Consider the following 20,511-nt stretch of genomic DNA (forward strand, 5'->3'; position numbering starts at 1 on the left):
AAGAAAAAAAAAAAGAAACCTTAGTATGTATCTCAGTATGGCCTTGAACTCTTTAGCCTCCTTCCTCCGCTTCCTGAGTGCTGGGATTATGTGAGTGCACCACCACAGACAATTTAACCTCACCCTTTTAGTGATCATGTGATGGTGCGAAGGGGCTCTCTTCTCTCTTCCATTCCCCCTTTCTGTTCTCCATGCCAAGTTTTAGCCTGCATCCTCCCCTCCCTGGCATCATCTTGCCAACGTGAACTCTGTAGGGCAGCATAAGGGATGATAATATGAAGTCAATTTTAGGAGAATTACTTTGAGGCTGAACCTACCACAAATCACTCCGACAAGTGCTCAGGGTTTAGTCACTGGGTTTTCCCTCAAGTAGGAGATCAAATGGTAGATAACTAGAGGAGAGGAATTTACATCTCATGAATACAAAATGAAGCTAAGATGTCCTGATGGATGACTGTGAGTGATTCTCTAGGGGCTTGGGGGTAGAGTTTCTAGAGCTCATACACTGCTTGAGTCCTCCCGACTTTTCATGTTGGCATCCAGTAAGGTCATTTAGACCCATCAAAGGAATGGCGCTCTCAAAACCAGACAGAGCCCAAGCACAGCTTCCCCTAGTGTAGCACACAGCACTTTGGAGAGGGTTTTAGAGGGGGATAGTTGAATTCAAATGCTTTTGTCCTGGTACTCTTTCAGTTTGCCACCATCGAGACCATCGTGACCTCCATCTCGGATGAGTTTCCCAAGTATCTGCGCACACACAAGCCTGTGTTCACCCTGGGCTGCTGCATCTGCTTCTTCATTATGGGATTCCCAATGATTACACAGGTGAGAGTGCTTTTTGCATGACCAGATGCGATGGGGCATGGATAATGACTGTTCAATGATCACCCTTGGATAGGAGCCTGCCATGCACAGGTGATTGCAGGTCAGGTGGGAGATGTACAATGGCTGTCTGTCATCACGCAGCTGAGAGCCTGTGACCATAAGTCCCATGTGGAGCAGGTAGAGGACCTGTGATGGCTATCTATCTCTGTATTTGCATTTCTTAGACCTCTCAACCAGAGCCAAATCCCTGCCATTTCCATAGATGGCACGAGCTCAATGATGATTCTGACCACACATGGAAATATGTTATCTTGGCTCCTAGCAAGGCCCCTAGTATCTTCATAATTGAGATGTAGTCTTCTTGAGCCAATAAGACAGGTGTGCCCTACTTAAAGAAAACAGAAATCAGGAACGTTCAGATTTATCCACCAGTCAAATTTCCAAGATGGTTATTACTATATATAAACACCAATGTCACTTGAGGTTTTTCCTAGTCTTGAGTGTGTTGGCAAATTACATGGTGACACTTAGGGCATACTCTGTACTTGCTGTCTCTGTGACCTTGAATGATCTACTCCTTTGGGCCTTAGTTCTTGTATCTATAAAGTGGTGGAGGAATAAGATGGCCTCCAAGCTTCATCTGTTGTAGGGAGATTTCAGAGCAAGGCAGAGAGAGAGAGAGAGAGAGAGAGAGAGAGAGAGAGAGAGAGAGAGAGAGAGAGAGAGAGAGAGAGGGAGGGAGGGAGAGAGAGAAGAATGTGTAAAGAAAGCCCAGTGTATTAGTCAGGGTTCTCTAGAGAAACAGAACTGATAGGGATCAGCTTATGTCATGTTGTCAAAGTCATCCACAAAAGCTGTCTCACATCGGAGGGGGCTGAGAACCCAGTAGTTACTTAGTCTATGAGGCTTGGTGCCCCAAGCAGTCTCAGTCTGCTGCTGAAGACTGCAGGGTTCCTGGAGAGCTTGGTTCACCTTGGGAGCTTGGAAAGGTTGCTTTGGATATCAGTGAAGGAGTCAGTGGCAACAAAGTAAGTTAACTCTGAGCTGAGAGGGAAAGCCAGGCTGAGAAAGATCAAGCACTCTGCCTTCTTCTGTGGCCTTTTACATCTGGGCCCTTCCAGAGGGTGCTAACTACATTCAGAGTGGGTCTTCTCAAGTGAATGCAGGCAGTCGGGAGAGTTCCTGAATGAGGCTCCTGTTCAGGTGATGCTAAAGTAAATTCACAGCCATAGCTAAAGGTCACATGAAGGTCAGTCAAGTTCATCTCCATGGGAGGAAGTGGTCATTGACAGCTTGCAGCAAGCATGAAGCCAGGAGGCTGCTCTCATAGCTCCTTCAGAGGTTGACCTTTGCCTTGGAAAAAAATAAGATAGTTAGCCTGCTTTTTGTGCTTTACTGATCACCTCAGAGGTCATTGAGGGATGTCTCTGTTGAGCTGGCCAAGTCTCCAGTTCAGAACATGGGGGACTCTGAACCTGCTGGCCTTCAGGAGGGAGAAGAGGGGCTAACACAGGTGGGAGGATGGAGCCGGGCCACGGGGTCCTGTTTGATGGTGGCTGTTTCTCTCTCCTGCTAGGGTGGAATCTACATGTTTCAGCTTGTGGACACCTATGCTGCCTCCTATGCCCTTGTCATCATTGCCATATTTGAACTTGTTGGCATCTCCTATGTGTATGGTAAGGGAACACTCTGCCTGTTGCCACGAGAGAGCCAGAGTGTATGGTAGGCCTTGCTGACAAGTATGTACCCCATATTTAAAGGGTTTCAGTGCCTCTATTTCCGAGCTTGGGGAAATTGAATGAGAAATCGAAGGTTCCTGATTGTGAATCTTAGCAGTGTGTGCCAGAAGGTCATAGGACCTGGTTTTAGGTATGGGCTGGCACAGTTAACGCCTGTGGCCAGTGGCCAGATGAGGAAGGAGGGCTCATTTGCTGGTGTCGGATTATTCTCAGTGTTGGCGGTGTCAGTGCCCATTGTGCTTGAGGTGAAGGGTGAATCCTCATAGTCCCTGGGTACCAACGGCCACTTGATCATAGAGCCTTCCAATCTTGTTAAGTATCTGGGAGAACTTGCCATACAGTATCTAAGTCCAAGATTTTTCCAGCAAAGAAACTTTCAGTTCTCCAGTGGTTTACTAGTTCTGCCATCACCATAGCAACAAGCACCCCATCCATTAGAGCTATTATCAAGGATAAAGGATGGCAGCCATCTCTGCCCTTTGTGCACAAGTATGTGTCCTGGAGATCACACCAGTGGTCTCCTGGTTAGTCTGTCTAGTTTGACTCAGGTACTGCTGACTCCTTTGTGCTTAAACATCTTATAATGGTCACTGGATAAGGCCACATAGCAACTATTAGGGGGATAAGACTTTCAGGGTTCAATGATCTAATAGTATTGCAGTCCCTGAAGAGATAGCAACTTTGTTCTAAGAGAAAAATAAGTGAAATGAATTGCTTGGAATAGAGGTGCCCCCAGATCATCATGCAGGGAGGCTAGAAGTATTTGCAGAGCTCTGATCTCCAAAATGGGGGGCAACGCACTTGCCAACTTCTGTGTGCCCTGTGAATAGTGTCTTATTGTTGGTCTCATACTGACAGGTATGCTAAAGTTATTGGTTTTCCTGGAAATCTCATTAAAATAAAAGAGAAATAAAATAGAGCAGAAAATCAGGATAGAAAATGAAGATCTTTCATGTAAAGTGTAGGCACCCTAGAAACAGGAAGAGGCTACAATTATTACTTTTAAAAAATTACTGAACACAGTCTTGCATGCATTTAAACCTAGCACTGGGGAGGCAGAGGTAGGTACCTAGCCTGGTCTACAAAAGTTCCAGGACAGCCAGAGGATTACACAGATAAACTCTGTCTCAAAAACCAAACAGAACAGAACAGAACAAAACAAAACAAACAAAATCATGTGTGCAGTATATGTGTATCTGAGTATGGGTATGTGCACCAGTGTTATGCTCATGGAGGTCAGAAGAGGGCATTAGATCTGCTGGAACTGGAGTCACGGGGGGTGGGTAGCTACCTGATGTGAGTGCTGGGGGCCTCAAACTCTGGTTCTTTATAAAAGCTGTATGTGCTTTTAACCACAGAGCCATCTCTCCCATCTTGCAATTACTTTCAGATGAGAGTTGAAGGGGAATTTTTGTAAGACTCGAGATCATCTCCCCACTTCGGGGAAGTTTGATTGCTGGAAAGAGCAGGGGGCTTCACTTGTAGCTTGTCTGCAGCCAGGCCCATGAGCACAGGCTTGATCCTTTTACCCAGTTCCCAACTGCTAATTGCCACAAAAGGCACATTCGAAAAGCCCTTTCTTGTAAAACAGGCCTATTCAGCGAGGCTTGAAAGCAATTAAACCAGACACCTCTTAATATGCCTAATTGTAAAAGTTAAATCGTTTCCCCAAACCCTAAGCAAATCTGGCCAGGAAGGAATACGTAAACCCAAGTGCTTCAGTCACTGGGCTATGCTAATTCTCCTGGGCCTCCGTTAATCTCTTATTTATTTATTTATTTATTTATTTATTTATTTGTAGAGAAATTTCTAGGTTTTCCATGATGATCATATGAACTTGTGGTTCGGTCATCAGTATATCAGGGCTTCCCTCTCTATGAGGAACACATCTTGGATACACCTGGATGAGTTTTTAGACATCCCCAATACAGCAGTGGTCCTCAACTTGTGGGCTGCGATCCCTTCTGAGGATTGCGCCTTTTGAAGGAGTGGCCTGAGACTACCAGAAAACACAGATATTTACATTACAGTTTACAATAGTATCAAAATCATGGTTATCAAGTAGCAGTGAAAATAATTTTATGGTTGGGGGTCACCATGACACAAGCCACTGTATTAAAGGGTCGCTGCCTTAGGAAGTCTGGGGACTGCTGCAATTCAGAGACTTGCACTCAGGAAAGCTATCCGGTCCCCTTTGCATACTGAACCCCTATTTCTGATGGGTTCCACTTCTGATATCAGTGTTTTTCCTCCAACGCAACGTTCCAACTCCCTCCTAAACTAGGAGGCTGCCAGGAGGGTGGCTCTATGGGTGAAGAGCTGCCTTCTTTATATTTTGCTTTAGGGAAGTCTCAGAGTGGCCAGGAAGACAATGGTCATTCAGCTTGAGTGAGTGCTAGACACTTGGGATTTACATTGCTTTTCACCTGTAGTCATCACTAGACCCCAGGCAGAGCAAGGTGGATGCAATGGAAATGCTCTCCAGAGGGTGAGAGGCACACCAGCCCACACCACAGAGACTTGCTAAGAGCTGAGCCTCTTATAGTATGGTCTCTTAGTTTACCAACATCTTTTTCTCTGCTAGACTTGTCATCGAGCAGACTAAGCCCATGCACATGCCACTGCCAAGACACCTGGAACTAAGCTCTGGAGATGATGCCACGACAGTTTTGAACCTCACTGCAGAGAGTGTTTAGTATCTATTTCAACATTCGGTTAGCTCCAGTATTCCTGGCAGTGAGTCATCTGTCTGATGGTTTCCTGTCACAGGGAAACGGGTTATGTTGACCCAAGTTGGGTTCTTCCTTAGCCAAGGTCCTTAAGAGAGGGGCTCCCCAACCCCTGCCAACTGCACCTCACACATGGCCTCTGCTATCTCTCTGCAGGCTTGCAGAGGTTCTGTGAAGACATCGAGATGATGATTGGATTCCAGCCCAACATTTTCTGGAAAGTCTGCTGGGCATTCGTCACACCGACCATTTTAACTGTAAGGGCTTCATGCTTTCTCCCACAGACACTGCCTCTCCTGCATGTCAGTGTTTTACCTTTGAACGCATGTGTGCCTCCCCGTGAGCCTGGGGAGCTGGTGGGATGGGTATTGGCCTTGTCTTTCAGGTGAGTATACTGTAGGTCAGAAAGGTGAAGCAACTTAACTCCAGGTTTCTAGCTGGTCAGGGGTGGAGCTAGAATCGATCAAGAGATGCCAGCACATCTGTGTAGAGCACACACATTTTATCCATCTGCCTTTTTGTGCTAGCAGATAGCAGTCAACAGCCATGTAGACCACACATCTACCATGTTCACACCATGGTTCAGATTTTGTTCTGGGTGATTGGTATATAGAGCTCTCTCTCAGCAGTGCTGCCAGGCTGGTGTAATTATCTTTGTCTTGCAGAAGGGGAATGTTCTATTTCATTTTCAGTTGCCATGATAAGATAACCTAACAAAAACAGCTCAGGGGACAAAAGGGTTTGTTTCCACTTACAGTTCCAGACTAGTTCATCACAGTAGGGAAGTCACAGTATCAGGAGCTTGAAGCTGCTGGGCACATCCAGGCAAAGGCAGAGGGAAATGAATGCACCCATGTTTGTTAGTGCCCAGCTAGCTTTCCACTTTTCAGAAAAGGGTTTATTCTACTATTTCCTTACACGTGCATATGTGTGTGTCTGTGTGCATGTGGGAACCTGAAGAGTCCAGAAGATGGCATTGGGTCCCCTGTAGCTGGAGTTAAGGTGACTGTGAGCTGAGAACCAAATTCCAATCCTCTATAAGAGCATCAAGTGCTCTTAACCCTTTGAGCTATTTCTCTAGTCCCTAATCTCTGTAATATGAGACCCTTCTTCCTAGGGAATGAAGCTGCCTACAGTGGACTACATCTCACATCAACTAACATAAGCAAGACATAACATACCCCATAGGCAAGCCCACAGGCCAATCTGATCTAGGCAATCCTTCATTGAGACTCCTTTCCAAGTGATTCTAAGTTGTGTCAAGGCAACATTTAAAACTAAGTTTTAAATTGCAGGGAAACTGAAGCCTGAAGTTATGTGACTGAACTAGCATTGAATGTACACTAGTTAGTAACAGTCTGGATTTGAACCCATGTGTTCTGGCTCCTAACAATTCTCAATTTGCCTACTCTACAATTAATGTAGCTTTAATTGGGCATTTACTATTGTTTTTATAGCTTTTGAGAGCCATGTTGTCATCTTCAAGTGTGGGGAAAGTGTTTTGAGATCATCTGACATTCCCTTCCCTAAAGAATAGAGCCACACATGCCTGTAGTCTGTACAGAGACTTAAACTCACACCCGCAACCATCCTCATTGTGCCCACAGCTATCAGTGTGGCCTCACTTTCTTCTCCAAGCAAATTTGCAGAGATTTTGTCTTTCCCCTCCACTACTTGCTTTTTTTCTTCCTCTGGCTTGTGGGGAGTCCTTTTTGAGCCAGCCTGGAGGAAGTTGTCTGTAATTTTTATTTGGCCCATTAGGTGGCACTAGAAACCAGCTAGAGAGCCTGCTTTTCAACACCAGACACCAGCTTTTTTTAAGATGCAGAATGAATAAAAGCAGGTGCAATGAAAATATATTTTTTCTTCATTTGCTTGCCTTTCCCCCTCCCCCGTCTGAGAGTAAGTTCTAATCAAATCATATCTTTCTGAAAATCTAGAGGTTTAGACAGAAAATCCATTCCACAATCTTCGTCTTCTGTATGGACACTGACACTTACCCACATCTATATTGGTAGTCTGAAAAGTCCTGCTGGAGTTGGGGCATGAGACCTGAAAAATATTAAAGACAGATGCTCATGAATGAAGTGTGTGTGGGGCCAGCTTAGCTAATGGGTGTGAAGATGATGTTGTCTGTTGCCTGAAAATGCTGTGTTAGCAAATCCTGTCCCTGTTGACCCTTGACGCCCCTCGTTTTCATTCCTTGTGGTTTATTATCAGTGGAGTCAGTGTTAGGATACAATCTAGATTCTGCCCCCCCCTTTTCCTCTCATCCCAGAAGACTGTCAGAATTTTGCCTTGCTCTGTGGAGATGCACCACACGGCCATCTGCCTGCTGTGTTTCGAAGCAGGCCCTTTATTGGCCTTATCATTGATGTTTATACCCACACCATCTCCCTACTTTACAGATGTGTGCATTGAGTTTCAGAGAGGGTAAGGAACTTGCTTTAGGCCACAAGGCCATAGAACTAAAACATTGTCTGTGAACCGGGGTGGCATTCAAGCCTGCTCTCTGCACTCTGACAGTCTAGCTACAGCCCTGCCAGTTTGGGTTAGAAGTCAAGCCTTCAGACTCAGGGAGCAGGAATCCCTGGAACTTGTTATTTTTTATTTCATTCTTGGGCAAGTTCCTCAGTTTTGCTGTGATTTGGTAGATTACATGTCAGAAGCTGCGGAGACACCCTGAGATTCTCTGTGCTGTTCGGAGCTAGGGATGTCGTCAGATTCATCATTACCACCAACCAGTGTGTCTCTTGTGGCTGATTGGTTGCTGTGAAAGGCAGAGGTGGTCTTGACTCAGTAGCAAAGCCTACCCTAGGGCAGGCTCTCATCAAAGCTGACTTGGCAGAGGGAAATTTATGGCAAGCAACTGGCTTGCGCCTGAAAGTTTGATGTGATATTTGTGGAAGTGGAAATGGGTGTCAAAGGTCTCAGCCCTGCTTATATTTTACCATTTACCTCCGTAGCATAGATATCGTCCAGGTCCTGGACCAGGGTAAGATTATGGGTTTAAATGACTTCAGGGCCTCTGAAATAAAATCCATCATTTTTCTACGTGCCGTCATGGATTTATGGAGCCATAAATATCCTCATGCAATTATCATATGCATAGTCTGATCACGTTACTGAGGCACACACATAAGCAGATGCATGGCTATTTATATAGTAAATGAAACAGAGCAGTGTGCCTTAATGACATTGGGCCGTACTTCCAATAGACTGGCTAATAAAGCTTATGACTCCAGGGGCAAAAGTTGGAAAGGGGGGCTAACATCGACCTCGCTCTCCATGGGAACCATGTCTTCTGGCTTACATTGCTTGGAATCACCACATGAATTGCACTGAAAAGAAGTCCCTGGCCCTGGCAGTCTGGGTGCTGCGGCACTGGTGTGGATGTCTTGTGTTTGTCTAGGGCTTCGCAGTTGTCCGAAACTCTTCCACCTGCTATTTCCTTGAATGTAATTCCCTCCGATCATTTTGTTACACTACAGCTTACGGTAGGAAGAGAGGCACAGAGCCAGGGAAAGGACTTACGTGGATAATTCTAGGCTTATGTTGCCACAGGCAAGAAGAACACCCAGAGTCATGTTGTCTTGAGAAGTAGTCTCTACGGGCTGGGCTGGAGCTGTCAGAAGCCTGGCTCTGTAGACAGATGCCTCTGATTTCAGCCTATGTCTTCCCTTGGCCCTCTTCAGCTGCCTAGCCAAGTCTTTGGATGGATCTCAGAGATCATGCTTGTCAAAGTATGATGTGATCACAGATATTGGCCGAAACCCAAATCATGACCTTTTAAGAATGAGGAAGGTCTCTGGAGTAAATACAGATTTCTGCTCCCAGAGAACCCCAGCACTACATACTACATATGTGGTGTGAAATAAATCCATTTTGTAGCTGAGAATCTGAGAGGCTCTGCAGCTCATTAGCTATAGAGCCAGGTCTCTGGACTCACTGGTGATGACATTGGTCACCTTAAGTCAGTGGAGGAGGCTGCTCTCTCTCTCTCTCTCTCTCTCTCTCTGTCTCTGTCTCTCTCTCTCTCTCTCTTTCTCTTTCTCTGCCATGGCTTATCATAGGATTGTGCTTCTTTCAGTCACCTGTGGGGGACCAGGGACCATTTTATCATTTTGAGTCTCACACAGCCAACTTTAGAGGCTGCTCCTACACATTGACCATTCCTTGTTTAAGAAGGAAGCCAAATGGATTGAGATCTACAAATTTAACACATCATTTCCCCACTATAACAAAGGCTTAATTATCAATGATAGTGCAGACAGTCTCTTCAGTGCCCTGTCAGACACTGTGCTGTGTTCTGGTGTGGCCTTTGTGGTTGTAGGCACATGCCCACACCCACTGACTTCCTGTGGCAGGATAAACGAGGGAGCAATAGCTGAGTGTGTGTTTCCATCTTCATCATCTTGAGAATTTACTTCAATTACTTGGAAAACCCCCTTTCAAATAGACAAGAGTCTACGTAAGATAAGGCAATAGAAATGAATCATGCGATGGTGTTCTGCACGTGTGTGTTGAATGAATGAGTGACTCACACCATCACCCTAAGGCTCTTTTCTCTTCTCTCCCAGTTTATCCTTTGCTTCAGCTTCTACCAGTGGGAGCCCATGACCTACGGCTCTTACCGCTACCCTAACTGGTCCATGGTGCTTGGATGGCTGATGCTCGCCTGCTCTGTTATCTGGATCCCGATTATGTTCGTGATAAAAATGTATCTGGCTCCCGGGAGATTTATTGAGGTAATTCTACTGGCTTCTTTCCCCCTGCTAGCCTCTCCCTAGGGAGAGATCTTAAAAGCTCTATGCATTAAAAACAAAAGATTCGGTAAACATATTCAAGAAGGATACTGGGTGAGTAAGCCATCACAGTTGCCCGACTGATTCTATTAAACTCATTTTTATTATATATTATTCCTGCAGCGGAGGAGCCCAGCCAATCATGAGGCTGAGTGAGCTATTATTGTGCTATTCTTCACAGTGCTGGCAGCCCTGGGATGGGTAATCTGAATGCCTCCTCTTTCCTAGAGCTCCCAGCCCCTCCTCTTCAGCTGCTATTTACATCTTGGAGTTCATTTTTTTAACACAGGGTTCTCCTCTCCTGGTGTCCCTCTGCATCCAAGCCTCCTCCCTCCCACATGTTGACTGCCATTTCACTTAAAGTCACCACTGCTCCCTTTGTTCCTGAGTTAAGGATGACTGACGGCTCAAGCTGATTAAACATGTGACAACCCTCAGCCTGTTGCATGTATTCCAGGACGTGGCTAGAGTGAGGGAAGATTTGCTTTTCCTTAACAACTGTTATTGTTAGATTTCTGTTGCTGCAATAAAATCATGACCAGAAGCAGCTTAGGGAGGAAAGGGCTTACGTCATCTCAGTCTTGCCTGGTCACAATCTTCACTTGGGGAAGGAAGTCAGGATAAGAGCTCAAGGCAGGAACCTCAAGATAGGAACTGAAGCAGAGGCCGCGGAGGAGTGCTGCTTACTGGCTTGTTCCTCCTGGCTTGCTCAGTTTGTTTTCCTATGTAACTTGAGGCTGTCTGCCCAGAGGTGGCACTGTCACTGTGGACTGGGCCCTCCCACATTAATCATTAATCAAGATAATGTCCCCCAGACTTGCCTTGGGGCTCATCTGACAGAGGCAATTCCTCATTGGCCATTGCCTCTTTCTAGATGACTGGAGCTGACTAAGCTCACTAGCACACCATTCAATCCTGATCAGAGCTCATGGGACTTTTCCATAGTGACAATGAGACTGCCACCACTGAGGAGCCGCCCAGCTTTTGTTACTTCTGAGAAGTATACTCGTTCAAGCATACCTGTAATTCTAGTACTTGGGAAGTAGAAGCAGGAGGATCAAGAGTTCAAGGCTATCCTTAGGTCTGTGTGAACTTTAGGCTAGCCTGGGCTGTATGTGATCCTGTCTAGAAGGAAAAAGAAAAAAAAAAAAAAAACGATCATTTGTTCAGCTGGGCTGAGAATGAATGACCTCTGCCTGCATCCTGAAGGCATTTGGACCTCGCTCGATGTGACCTGGGGTCTGATCTGGAGGTGCTCTGGGAGCTTGAATGACAGCCAGGTTCTCTCAATTGCAGGAGCTCAGGGAAATGGTGCTTGGATTTGGGAAGCATCTAGACCAAGGCAAAGAAATTCTTGTTCACTGGGGTGGAGAACGGCTGTGTGGGGTCTGTTCTTGTGTAGCTAGATTGATATGAAGAAGAGTCTGGTGGGGAGAAACAGGGCCGGGGTGAGGGCATGGCCAGCACACAACACAAGGGTTCACTTGGTGTGGGTCACCAGGTAGCCTTCATTTCCACTGACCTCCACATGACACTGAGTCTTCATGCTGAAGATGCATTCTGGTTAGCATCCCCAGAGAATTCTGGTCATTATTCTCTGGTGTAAAGCAGCTCTGGCCCAGCCTACCTCCTGCATACCACTTCTCATAGACACCTTCCCACCGGAGGTCACAGAAATCTCTTTGCCTAATCGGAACCTGCTGTAACCTCCACTGCTGTTGCAGCCTAAAATTCTCTAGACTGGTGGGTTGGCCGTACAAATTTATTATGGTTAATTTGGGACACAAAGGTTGCAAGTTGGTGATTAGAGGGGCATTAAACTAACAGCTATAAGGATCAGATTTCCCCTTAATAGATAATAAATATATAATTATTCCCTCTTATATAGTCAGAAATAAGTTTTCTTTTTCTATATGTTTCTATCAGATTTTATTTTCAATAATTATTTCAGTTGAAGCTAGAGATACCTCCACTATTTTTAAGCTTACCTACATGAACCTGCCCTTCTTACCTCAGCCAGAAACATATATATATGTGTGTGTGTGTGCATATGTGTGTGTGTATGTGTATATAATATACACACACACACATATATATGAATGTATATATATATATGTATTTATATCGTCAACAGACAATTAAAATCTTTGTTCATGCTTGCTGGTATATCTTTGGGTTTGACTTTCTTCTTGCCCATTTATATACTTCTGGGAAATATGCTAAACAAAATCCAATTATTTTTGATGTAGCAACCCATCACTGAGACTACAGAACAAATGTAATTGAGCCCATGGCTTTTGCTGCTTGGGAGCAGAAGTAGAAGCTGGCGAGCTCTCTTCACGTGGTGGATGGAGATGTGTAATTAAAATCTGGGCCCTTTGTCCTCTATGCATCGTATGCACAGCAAACATAGAACAATCATAAATTTCAAGAGAACCAAACCGAGTCTTGTTTTTCCTGTCCTTGGCCTGGTTAATAAATGCAGGCTAGTCTCCCTCACTTCGAGGGGAGGGGGAGGGGCTCTTGGCTCCAGTGAAGGATCTGGAGCAATGATACCTAGCCTTTTGGAGTTGGCTAGGGGTGCCAAGGGGAGGAAGGAGAATTCATATTGTAACTACACGTGTCTTTGCCTTCTTTGCAGAGGCTGAAGCTGGTATGCTCGCCACAGCCCGATTGGGGCCCATTCTTAGCTCAGCACCGTGGGGAACGCTACAAGAATATGATCGACCCCTTGGGAACCTCGTCCCTGGGACTCAAGCTGCCTGTGAAGGATTTGGAACTGGGCACTCAGTGCTAGTCCAGTAGTGTGGATGAGGTCCTGGGCTTCCTCTCTGCCCCACCCCCTTCACACTTTCCCCAGATTTATTACCAATTTTCTTCTTTCTCCCCACACTTCAGTTCACAGCTGTGCATGAGAGTGTTCCATAGAAAGTAGGACATAGCGTAGCATGCTGTAGTGACAGCCACACAGGCCACTGATAGCACTGTCTGTCTGTGCTATCAGTTTCTGGAAGGATTGGCCCCCTGATCAGGTTTCTTCCTTCATCCTGCAGGGGTGGGTTGACCCGGTGAATGCTGGCAGGTATGTGGTTTGGCAGTAGAGAAATTGTGTTGTGTGTTCTCATTGCCAGAAGGAGTAGGGCATGGGGAGAATGCAGACTTTCAGGACTCATCAGCACTGTCCAGCTGAGCTGGGCAACACAGTGATCTCATTCAGAAGCTGAAAGTTCAGGTCAGGTGTGTTTAGGGGGATGGCAGCACTGGAGATTATTCTGGATGCAGACATGGCTGGTAGGTAGACTTGGGCACCACTGGATGGTTTGGTTTGTGTATCCATTTCTTTTATTTGACCAAATATACCATGCATTCAGTTGCTTCATCTCTCTGTTCTGTGGATCTGAAGGGACTGTCCATTCTCTTGCCACAGCTTTCCTTCCTTCCTCCCTTCCTTCCTCCCTTCCTTCCTTCCTTCCTTCCTTCCTTCTCCCTTTCTTCCTTTCTTCTCTCTCCCCCTCCCTTCTCTCCCTTCCCTCCCTCCCTTTCCTTCTCCTCTTCCCCCTCCTCCTCCTCTTCTTCTCTCTCCTTCTCCATCTCCTCCTCTTCCTTCTGTAATAACGACACTTGAGAGTTAGTTCTCTGGGTCTTTCACTCTCTGCACAAGAAGCCATGCTTTGATTTGCATGTCAGCTTTTGTACCACTGTTGTATCTGTCATGGTGTCTTTTGCACCATGGTTCAATATCATGATATGCTGTCTCTTTGCCTCCAAGTCAGTTTCTAGAAGGTGTAGATAACCTTGTCTTCCAACCTATTGGAAAAATGAGACTTACCGCAGTTCTGTCTATATATTATATACACACGGGACACAAACTCTTAAAAGACTTTCTCAATTTTTACTCCTTTTTTAGTAACAGTAAATGCCAATTGTGACCATAGGGAAAAATCAGAGAAATTAAGAGGTTGGTAAGAAGCAACCATATGACTCCTCATCCCTGTGGTTGTATATCTTAGGTCACTGTATTTCCAGAACTTTCTGATAAATACAGCTTAGTTAGGTAGTGAGCCGATTAAAACCGTAGCTTTTAAGACTGCATTTAGCTAGTTCAATGTCCAGAACTCCCTCTCCACACTGCTCAATGTAACTGCCCTCTAGTGAGAGCAAGCCACCTGTTGGCAGAGCCAGCCCAGGCCATACCCTTTAATCCACCATGTCCTGAGTGGACACATGCAGTGCTATGCACACATAGTGCTAGTGGTGTTTTCTGTCCTCATAAATATCTTATGAATCACCGCAGAGATGGCAAGTTTAGAGTAGCATAGTCTGGGCTTTTTATTTCTCCCTCTTACAGTATTAATATCTCAACCTAAACTCATTTCCTCTAGGGGAGATGGGTTCAATCATTTTCTTATTAGTTTGTCTTCATATAACAGGGTCTCAGGCAAAGTTTTCAGTTCAAATCTTGTATATCGACATGACATTTTCATCTTGTGCAGTGCCAATGGCACCTCAACAACAGACTTTAATGTATCATTTTAAAAATATGACTCTGTCTGTGTAAAGTGTCTGAAGTCATTGGATTGAACTCTCCTTTCCTACGGCAAGTGCTCACACCACCTGCCAACAGTGATGGATACTTGTGTTTCCCAGAGTAGCCATGATAGGTTTTGGGGAAGGGAACATGGTAGGTTTTGAACCTCTGGCTCTGGTTTCTTTGCTAGTAGGGTTCTCTCTGTCTTTCTCTGTCTCTCTCTGTCTCTCTGTCTCTGTCTCTGCCTGTCTCTGTGTCTCTGTGTCTGTGTCTGTGTCTCTCTCTCTCTCTCTCTCTCTCTCTCTCTCTCTCTCTCTCTCTCTCTCTCTCTCTCTCTCTCTCTCATTTTCTCTTTTCTCCTAGTTTTCCCAAGCTAGGTCTTGCTAGGCTGTCACAGAGATGGAACCTCAGGCTTCCCTGTTTTAGGCAGATGAGCTGTGGATTCAGCTCTCTACTATCTGCTGTTATCATCTGTTTCCCCAAGAAAGCCACACTGACGAGAGGGCCCATTCCTGCACCAGCATCGCAGGGCGGTGCTGTGACTTGGGTGGTGTGTGTGTGTGTGTGTTTGTGTGTGTATGTGTGTGTGTGTGTGTGTGTGTGTGTGAGTAGGGAGGTCAGTATGGAAACTCCCTGCAGCCCTAGCCAGTTTGCAGGTTGAAGAAAAGCACAAAGCTTGTCCTCAGCACACATGGGATTTGTATTTGTATCGGGATTAATGGCCTCTGGCTTCCTGTTTTCCTATGGGCTGGAACTGGGATTGGTGCTGGATGCCAATCCGATTTCTGCTCATTTTCGCCTCTGTAGTTGAAAGAAGGATGTGGGGAGGCCCTGGACACTGCCAGATGTGAACTGAGAGTCAACTTACTTGTCAGAATGATGACCTCATCCATTAGTGTGGTTGCAACTGGGGGAGCTACAGCTGTGTCTACTAAGATATATTTAGGAAAGACCTAGAAGCTGCCCCTGAGTACATGTCCATTCTGTTGTTGCTTTGTTTCTCTTTCCCTAGTTAGACTGCTTAGAAGGACAGAGTCAGACAGAAGGTTCCGGGCTTGCCTGGAAACCACAGGCTTTGAAGTTAGTTTTGGCCATTCATTGCCCTGTTCAACTTCAAGGTTCTCCTTGGCAGAGGGCAGTGGTGTCTGAGTAGCCTCTGTTCATGGTGTTATCTCAGTGGTATGCCTCCTGAGGATTTGGTTGGGATACTGAGAGCTGATGATTGTTTTTATGGATTGTTTTTATGCTACTAAAACACACAATCAATTGGAAGAAAAAAGAGGAAGGAATTCATAGACAATGAGAGCACTGTTATAACTGCCACCTGAGAGTTCTCCCCTGACCATGAAGGAGAAGCAAGGTTACTTTGCAAAGACTTGGGTTCCCTGTGCATACTGGTGGGGAATTTTCCATCTGTGAGATGATTTCATAATACCACTTTAATAAACCCATTCAGAGAAAAACAAGCCATATGTGAAAAATAGTAACCCTGTACTATCCTTAAAACAGAAAAGCATCATATATTTATTAACTATTCGTGTTGTGGTTTCTTATGCAAACCTTTGTCTAATTGTCTTGCTCACTAGAAACTTCTACTCTCCTTCAGGCTGTATTCTTTTGTGAACAAGTGTGTCCAATTCTGGTATTTCCTGGTTGTTGTTTTTTCTGCCCCCGTCTATTTCTTTACTGCATGATATCTGTGGTCAACGCAAAATCCTAATGACCATTGACAGCTTTGGAAGTTTTGATGTGCTTTTAATGTGTGAGAGCTGCACTTGATGTGTATTTCAGGGACTGGCACTTTAGAAAGAGTGGAACGGAAGGGCCTTCGGTTTGATGAGACTCGGATTGTGTCTAGGCTGATGCAACACTGAGGGGGTCAGGATTTTGTTTCTCTTCTGTTATCTACGTGTGCCTCAGAGCTTCTCAGTTCCTTTCTGTCAGCATGGGCTTCCCATGCCTTAAACTGACATTTCGTTTTCATCTCCTTGGCCGTGGTCATGGTCTTCTTCCCAGAGGCTAGCTCAGTAACTGTTGCTGGATGGATGTGCAATGGCAAGGTCATCCTGCCCGTGGTATTGGATTTGGGTCTGTGACTTGCTTCTCCAAGGCTCTGACATGAGTGAGGGTGTTCTGTATGGTACATTAACATGCAAGGCAAGGAGGCCAAGGCCAGCAAGCCAGTTTCCTCTGTCTCATGATGTGTGATGCAGAGCTGGCCTGAGGTTTGGGAGCAAGACTTCTTGTCTTTCTCTCATTTAGCTGTGCTTGACTAGAAGGACCACGGTGAAATATTAACTTGGCCCAGGCTGCTGTAAACTGCCTGCAGAGAAAAGATTTCAGATGGGTGTTCATCACCCCTGAAAAGCAAGCCCAGGCTTGATTAGCTTCTGAGGATGACACTTCCAGGTGACCAGCTGCCTTGCAGGTGTGTTCAATCATTGGGATGCTGTTTAGAGGGCAACTGGGAACTGCCGCCTCTCTCATTTGTCCGTGTCTTTTGCACTTTATTATGGACCTATCCAGGAATAGGAGGCTGATTCTTAAATTGTGCACTTAGATAATGTCCTAAATGCAAGCATCTCATGTGAACAAGATTGTTCCTGAATAAAGATGTTTCCTAGTCAGGTCCTTATATTTTTTCATTGACTTTACATGAAGAAAATATATTATGTTACAAAATGATGCATCATATATATCTATCTATCGTATAGAGTGCTTATTATATACTGTGCATTATTCATTTAAGAAGTCATTACTCTTGAGGCCCTACCTCAAATTTTGTATTTATGTGTACAAATGCAATTTATTGTATTATATATTACATACTGATATAAATTAGAGTTTATCCTAATAATGTATGAATTCTCAAAACCCCTCAAATAAATGTCAGTGTTTAAAACACACTGCTTGACATTGTGTCTGTTACAAATGCGTCATTTCCATGGTTTTTTCTTTAACAAATGGGCTTCAGGTGTGCTCAGGGTGGGTTTGTGTCATTGTGAGAAGCTTGGCACAGCTGTGGAAAATGGCCCTCCTGGGGAAATGAGGTATCGTTGTGTTGTGTAGAAACAAATATCAATTAAGTTGCTGTATTTGCAGCCTTCAGAATACACCATAGTGCCCTGATTTATTAATTAGCCCTGAGAGAGAGAGAGAGAGAGAGAGAGAGAGAGAGAGAGAGAGAGAGAGAGAGAGAATCTGAGCAGATCTGAATTTATTAGACTGAGCTAATAAATCTTTGTGTGTAGTAAAATTATTATTTTGTCCATTTACAATTTTATTTAACTTTAGCAGCATCTAGATATTCTTGATGTATGCTTGGCTCCAGGCCAAATGAGCCTGGTAGAAAAACCATCCATGTCAAGCTAACAAACAAATGTCCTCACTCTCTATTTGAGTAGGTGGAGCCCCTGGCTCCCTGCCCAAAGACATGCAGAGGTGGTCTTATGCTATGTGCACTTTCCCATCTGACTGCATTGACATGAACACAGGACTGTCTTCTAATGAGCAAGGTGTTCACTTCCTGTCTCTATCTTCTGCTTCAGTGCTAGATGGATGCAGGATGGCCTGGGCCAATATCAGTGGGAAGACAAAGGTGCTCAAAGAAGATGCTGGGATCCACACATTGAAGTATGGAGTCCATCCTGTGCTCAAGCCTTGGCCTAGGAAAGGCCTATGATGGGGTTCACACACACATCTGGGAGAGGCCTATGATGGGGTTCACACACATACCTGGGAGAGGCCTGTGGCTGTGAGGTTCATATACACATCTGGGAGAGGCCTGTGGCTGTGAGGTTCACACACCTGGGAGAGGCCTGTGGCTGTGAGGTTCATATACACACCTGGGAGAGGCTTGTTGTTGTTGTTGTTATTATTATTATTAATTAGAACTTTTAATTGGAAAGCAAAACCTCAGATGGGTAGAATACCAGCGAGAAAGAAGGATGGGCTCTTGTGTCCATTTCTTGGTTTCCATAACTACAGGCCACATCCAAGCACTTATTCTCACCTCTCAATCTTATCACCCAAGTAGTGATGTTCCATGTGGAGACTTCCAAAGCAGACACAGGCAAGCAGGGGTGTGGTTAGAAATCCTCTGTAGGGTCCTATTGCCCTTCGAACAGTTCTTTCCTGAAAGGGGCTGAGGGTGAGTGTGGCAATCCTGGCCCTCTGCCAGCACTTGAGTAGAAGGCTTAAATGCATGCAGACTGAGAGCCAGCCACACCCCTTCTTGTCTTTCACCTTCTTTGTATTTGTTTAATGTTGCTATTTTCTTGTCCATGTCTCCAACCTCTTGGATAGTTCTCAATCTTAGTTCTTATATTTCCCATACCCCCGGTCACCTCCATGTCTCTCCTGCAGCCAGAGCCTCAGAATGACACGGTGGTACAGAACTCCAAGCTCACTCATTCCAAGGCTGGCCTTGGGACATGAGTTACGGGCACAACCGTCTGTTTACTGGGAGTTGGGTTTGCAAAGAGTGCTTAAGTGCTGACTGGTTGCATTTTATAGATTCACAGTAGAGCTCTGTGCAACAGAGAGCTCCTCCTGTAAATGCCTATAAAATGGGCTAATGTTACAAAAGCTGGATTTTCTTCTCTGATCACATTTTCTACCAGAAAAGCAGGCCAATGCGTTACCTGCCTTGCGGTGTGATTTGTGATGGTATGAGAACTTTTGATCCTGAAACTCACTTAACCTATGTCCCTCTTCCCACAGATATCTATAGGTTAGGAGAAATGGCAAACAGGGATGGCAAGTCATATTGCCATCTGTCATTGATTTGTTGGCTCATTTCCTTGTCATTCTTACTGTGTTAACTATTTATATGTTCCTAGTGCCTAACAGGTTTTGGCACTTAGTGGATACTCAAAAAATTTATGTTAAAATTGAATAAGCAAATATTGAGTGCCAGCTCCAGACAAGGAACAGAACTCAGTGTTACCAAGAGCAAAGAACAAGAAGGAAAGTCAGGCCTCTCTTCAGGGTTACTCAAACCTGGACACAGTCTCAGCCTACACTGAAGAAAAATGAGAGCCTCTGAAGTATTTAGGATAAGAGCAAGCTGAAAGAAAGAAGCAAAAGACATTCCCTCCAGCTGAGGGGCTCAGTCAGGGCTTCCTAAAGTGGGATGTTGGTGCATGGGGTAGATGTAAGGCTCCGTGGGGTGCTGGGATGGGCTTACGGGATAAAAGCAAACATGTGGCAGAGCAAAGGTGCAACTGGATATTATAAAACTGGAGGATGGGGCTGACTGCTCTTCTGAAGGTTCTGAGTTCAAATCCCAGCAACCACATGGTGGTGTACAACCATCTGTAATGAGATCTGATGCCCTCTTCTGGTGTATCTGAAGACAGCTTACAGTGTACTTAGCTATAATAATAAATAAATCTTTAGGCCGGAGTGAGCAGAGGTCCTGAATTCAAATTCCCAGCAAACACATGATGACTCACAACCATCAGTACAGCTACAGTGTACTCATATACATAAAATAAATAAATAAATAAATAAATAAATAAATAAATAAATAAATCTTTAAAAAAATAACTGGATGGTGGGTTGTGGGGGATGCCTCATTCAGTAACCCTGGCAAGCATGATGCTCTCACTTTGATACTCCCAAAAACTATATGAATAAAGCCGTGTATAGTGGTGCCTGCTTGAAATCCCATCCCTGGGAAGGTGGAGATAGTAGTGTCTCTGGGACTCATAGGCTAGCCAGCCTAGCCTACTTATCAAACTTGAGGCCAGTGAGAGGCCCTGTCTCAAAAAACAGGGTGGATGCCGGGCGGTGGTGGCACACGCCTTTGATCCTAGCACTTGGGAGGCAGAGGCAGGCAGTTTTCTGAGTTCGAGGCCAGCCTGGTCTACAGAGTGAGTTCC

The 20,511-nt window shown here is 45.1% G+C and overlaps 1 protein-coding gene across 6 annotated transcripts in view; it reads left to right on the forward strand.

The window, feature by feature from the left end:
- The window catches only part of Slc6a5 (solute carrier family 6 member 5), a 54,183-nt gene extending 40,560 nt beyond the window's left edge, over positions 1 to 13,623 (forward strand). For all 6 annotated transcript variants that reach the window (XM_031386780.1, XM_031386781.1, XM_031386785.1 and 3 more), the window contains 5 exons: positions 694 to 825; positions 2,402 to 2,501; positions 5,450 to 5,550; positions 9,874 to 10,041; positions 12,740 to 13,623. In XM_031386780.1, coding sequence (XP_031242640.1) covers positions 694 to 825; positions 2,402 to 2,501; positions 5,450 to 5,550; positions 9,874 to 10,041; positions 12,740 to 12,895 — 657 coding nt within the window. In that variant the 3' untranslated portion in view covers positions 12,896 to 13,623. The remainder of the gene's footprint in view (positions 1 to 693; positions 826 to 2,401; positions 2,502 to 5,449; positions 5,551 to 9,873; positions 10,042 to 12,739) is intronic.
- Positions 13,624 to 20,511: the final 6,888 nt, after the last annotated feature.

Source organism: Mastomys coucha, unplaced genomic scaffold (genome assembly GCF_008632895.1).
Source record: "Mastomys coucha isolate ucsf_1 unplaced genomic scaffold, UCSF_Mcou_1 pScaffold21, whole genome shotgun sequence".
Taxonomy (NCBI): domain Eukaryota; kingdom Metazoa; phylum Chordata; class Mammalia; order Rodentia; family Muridae; genus Mastomys; species Mastomys coucha.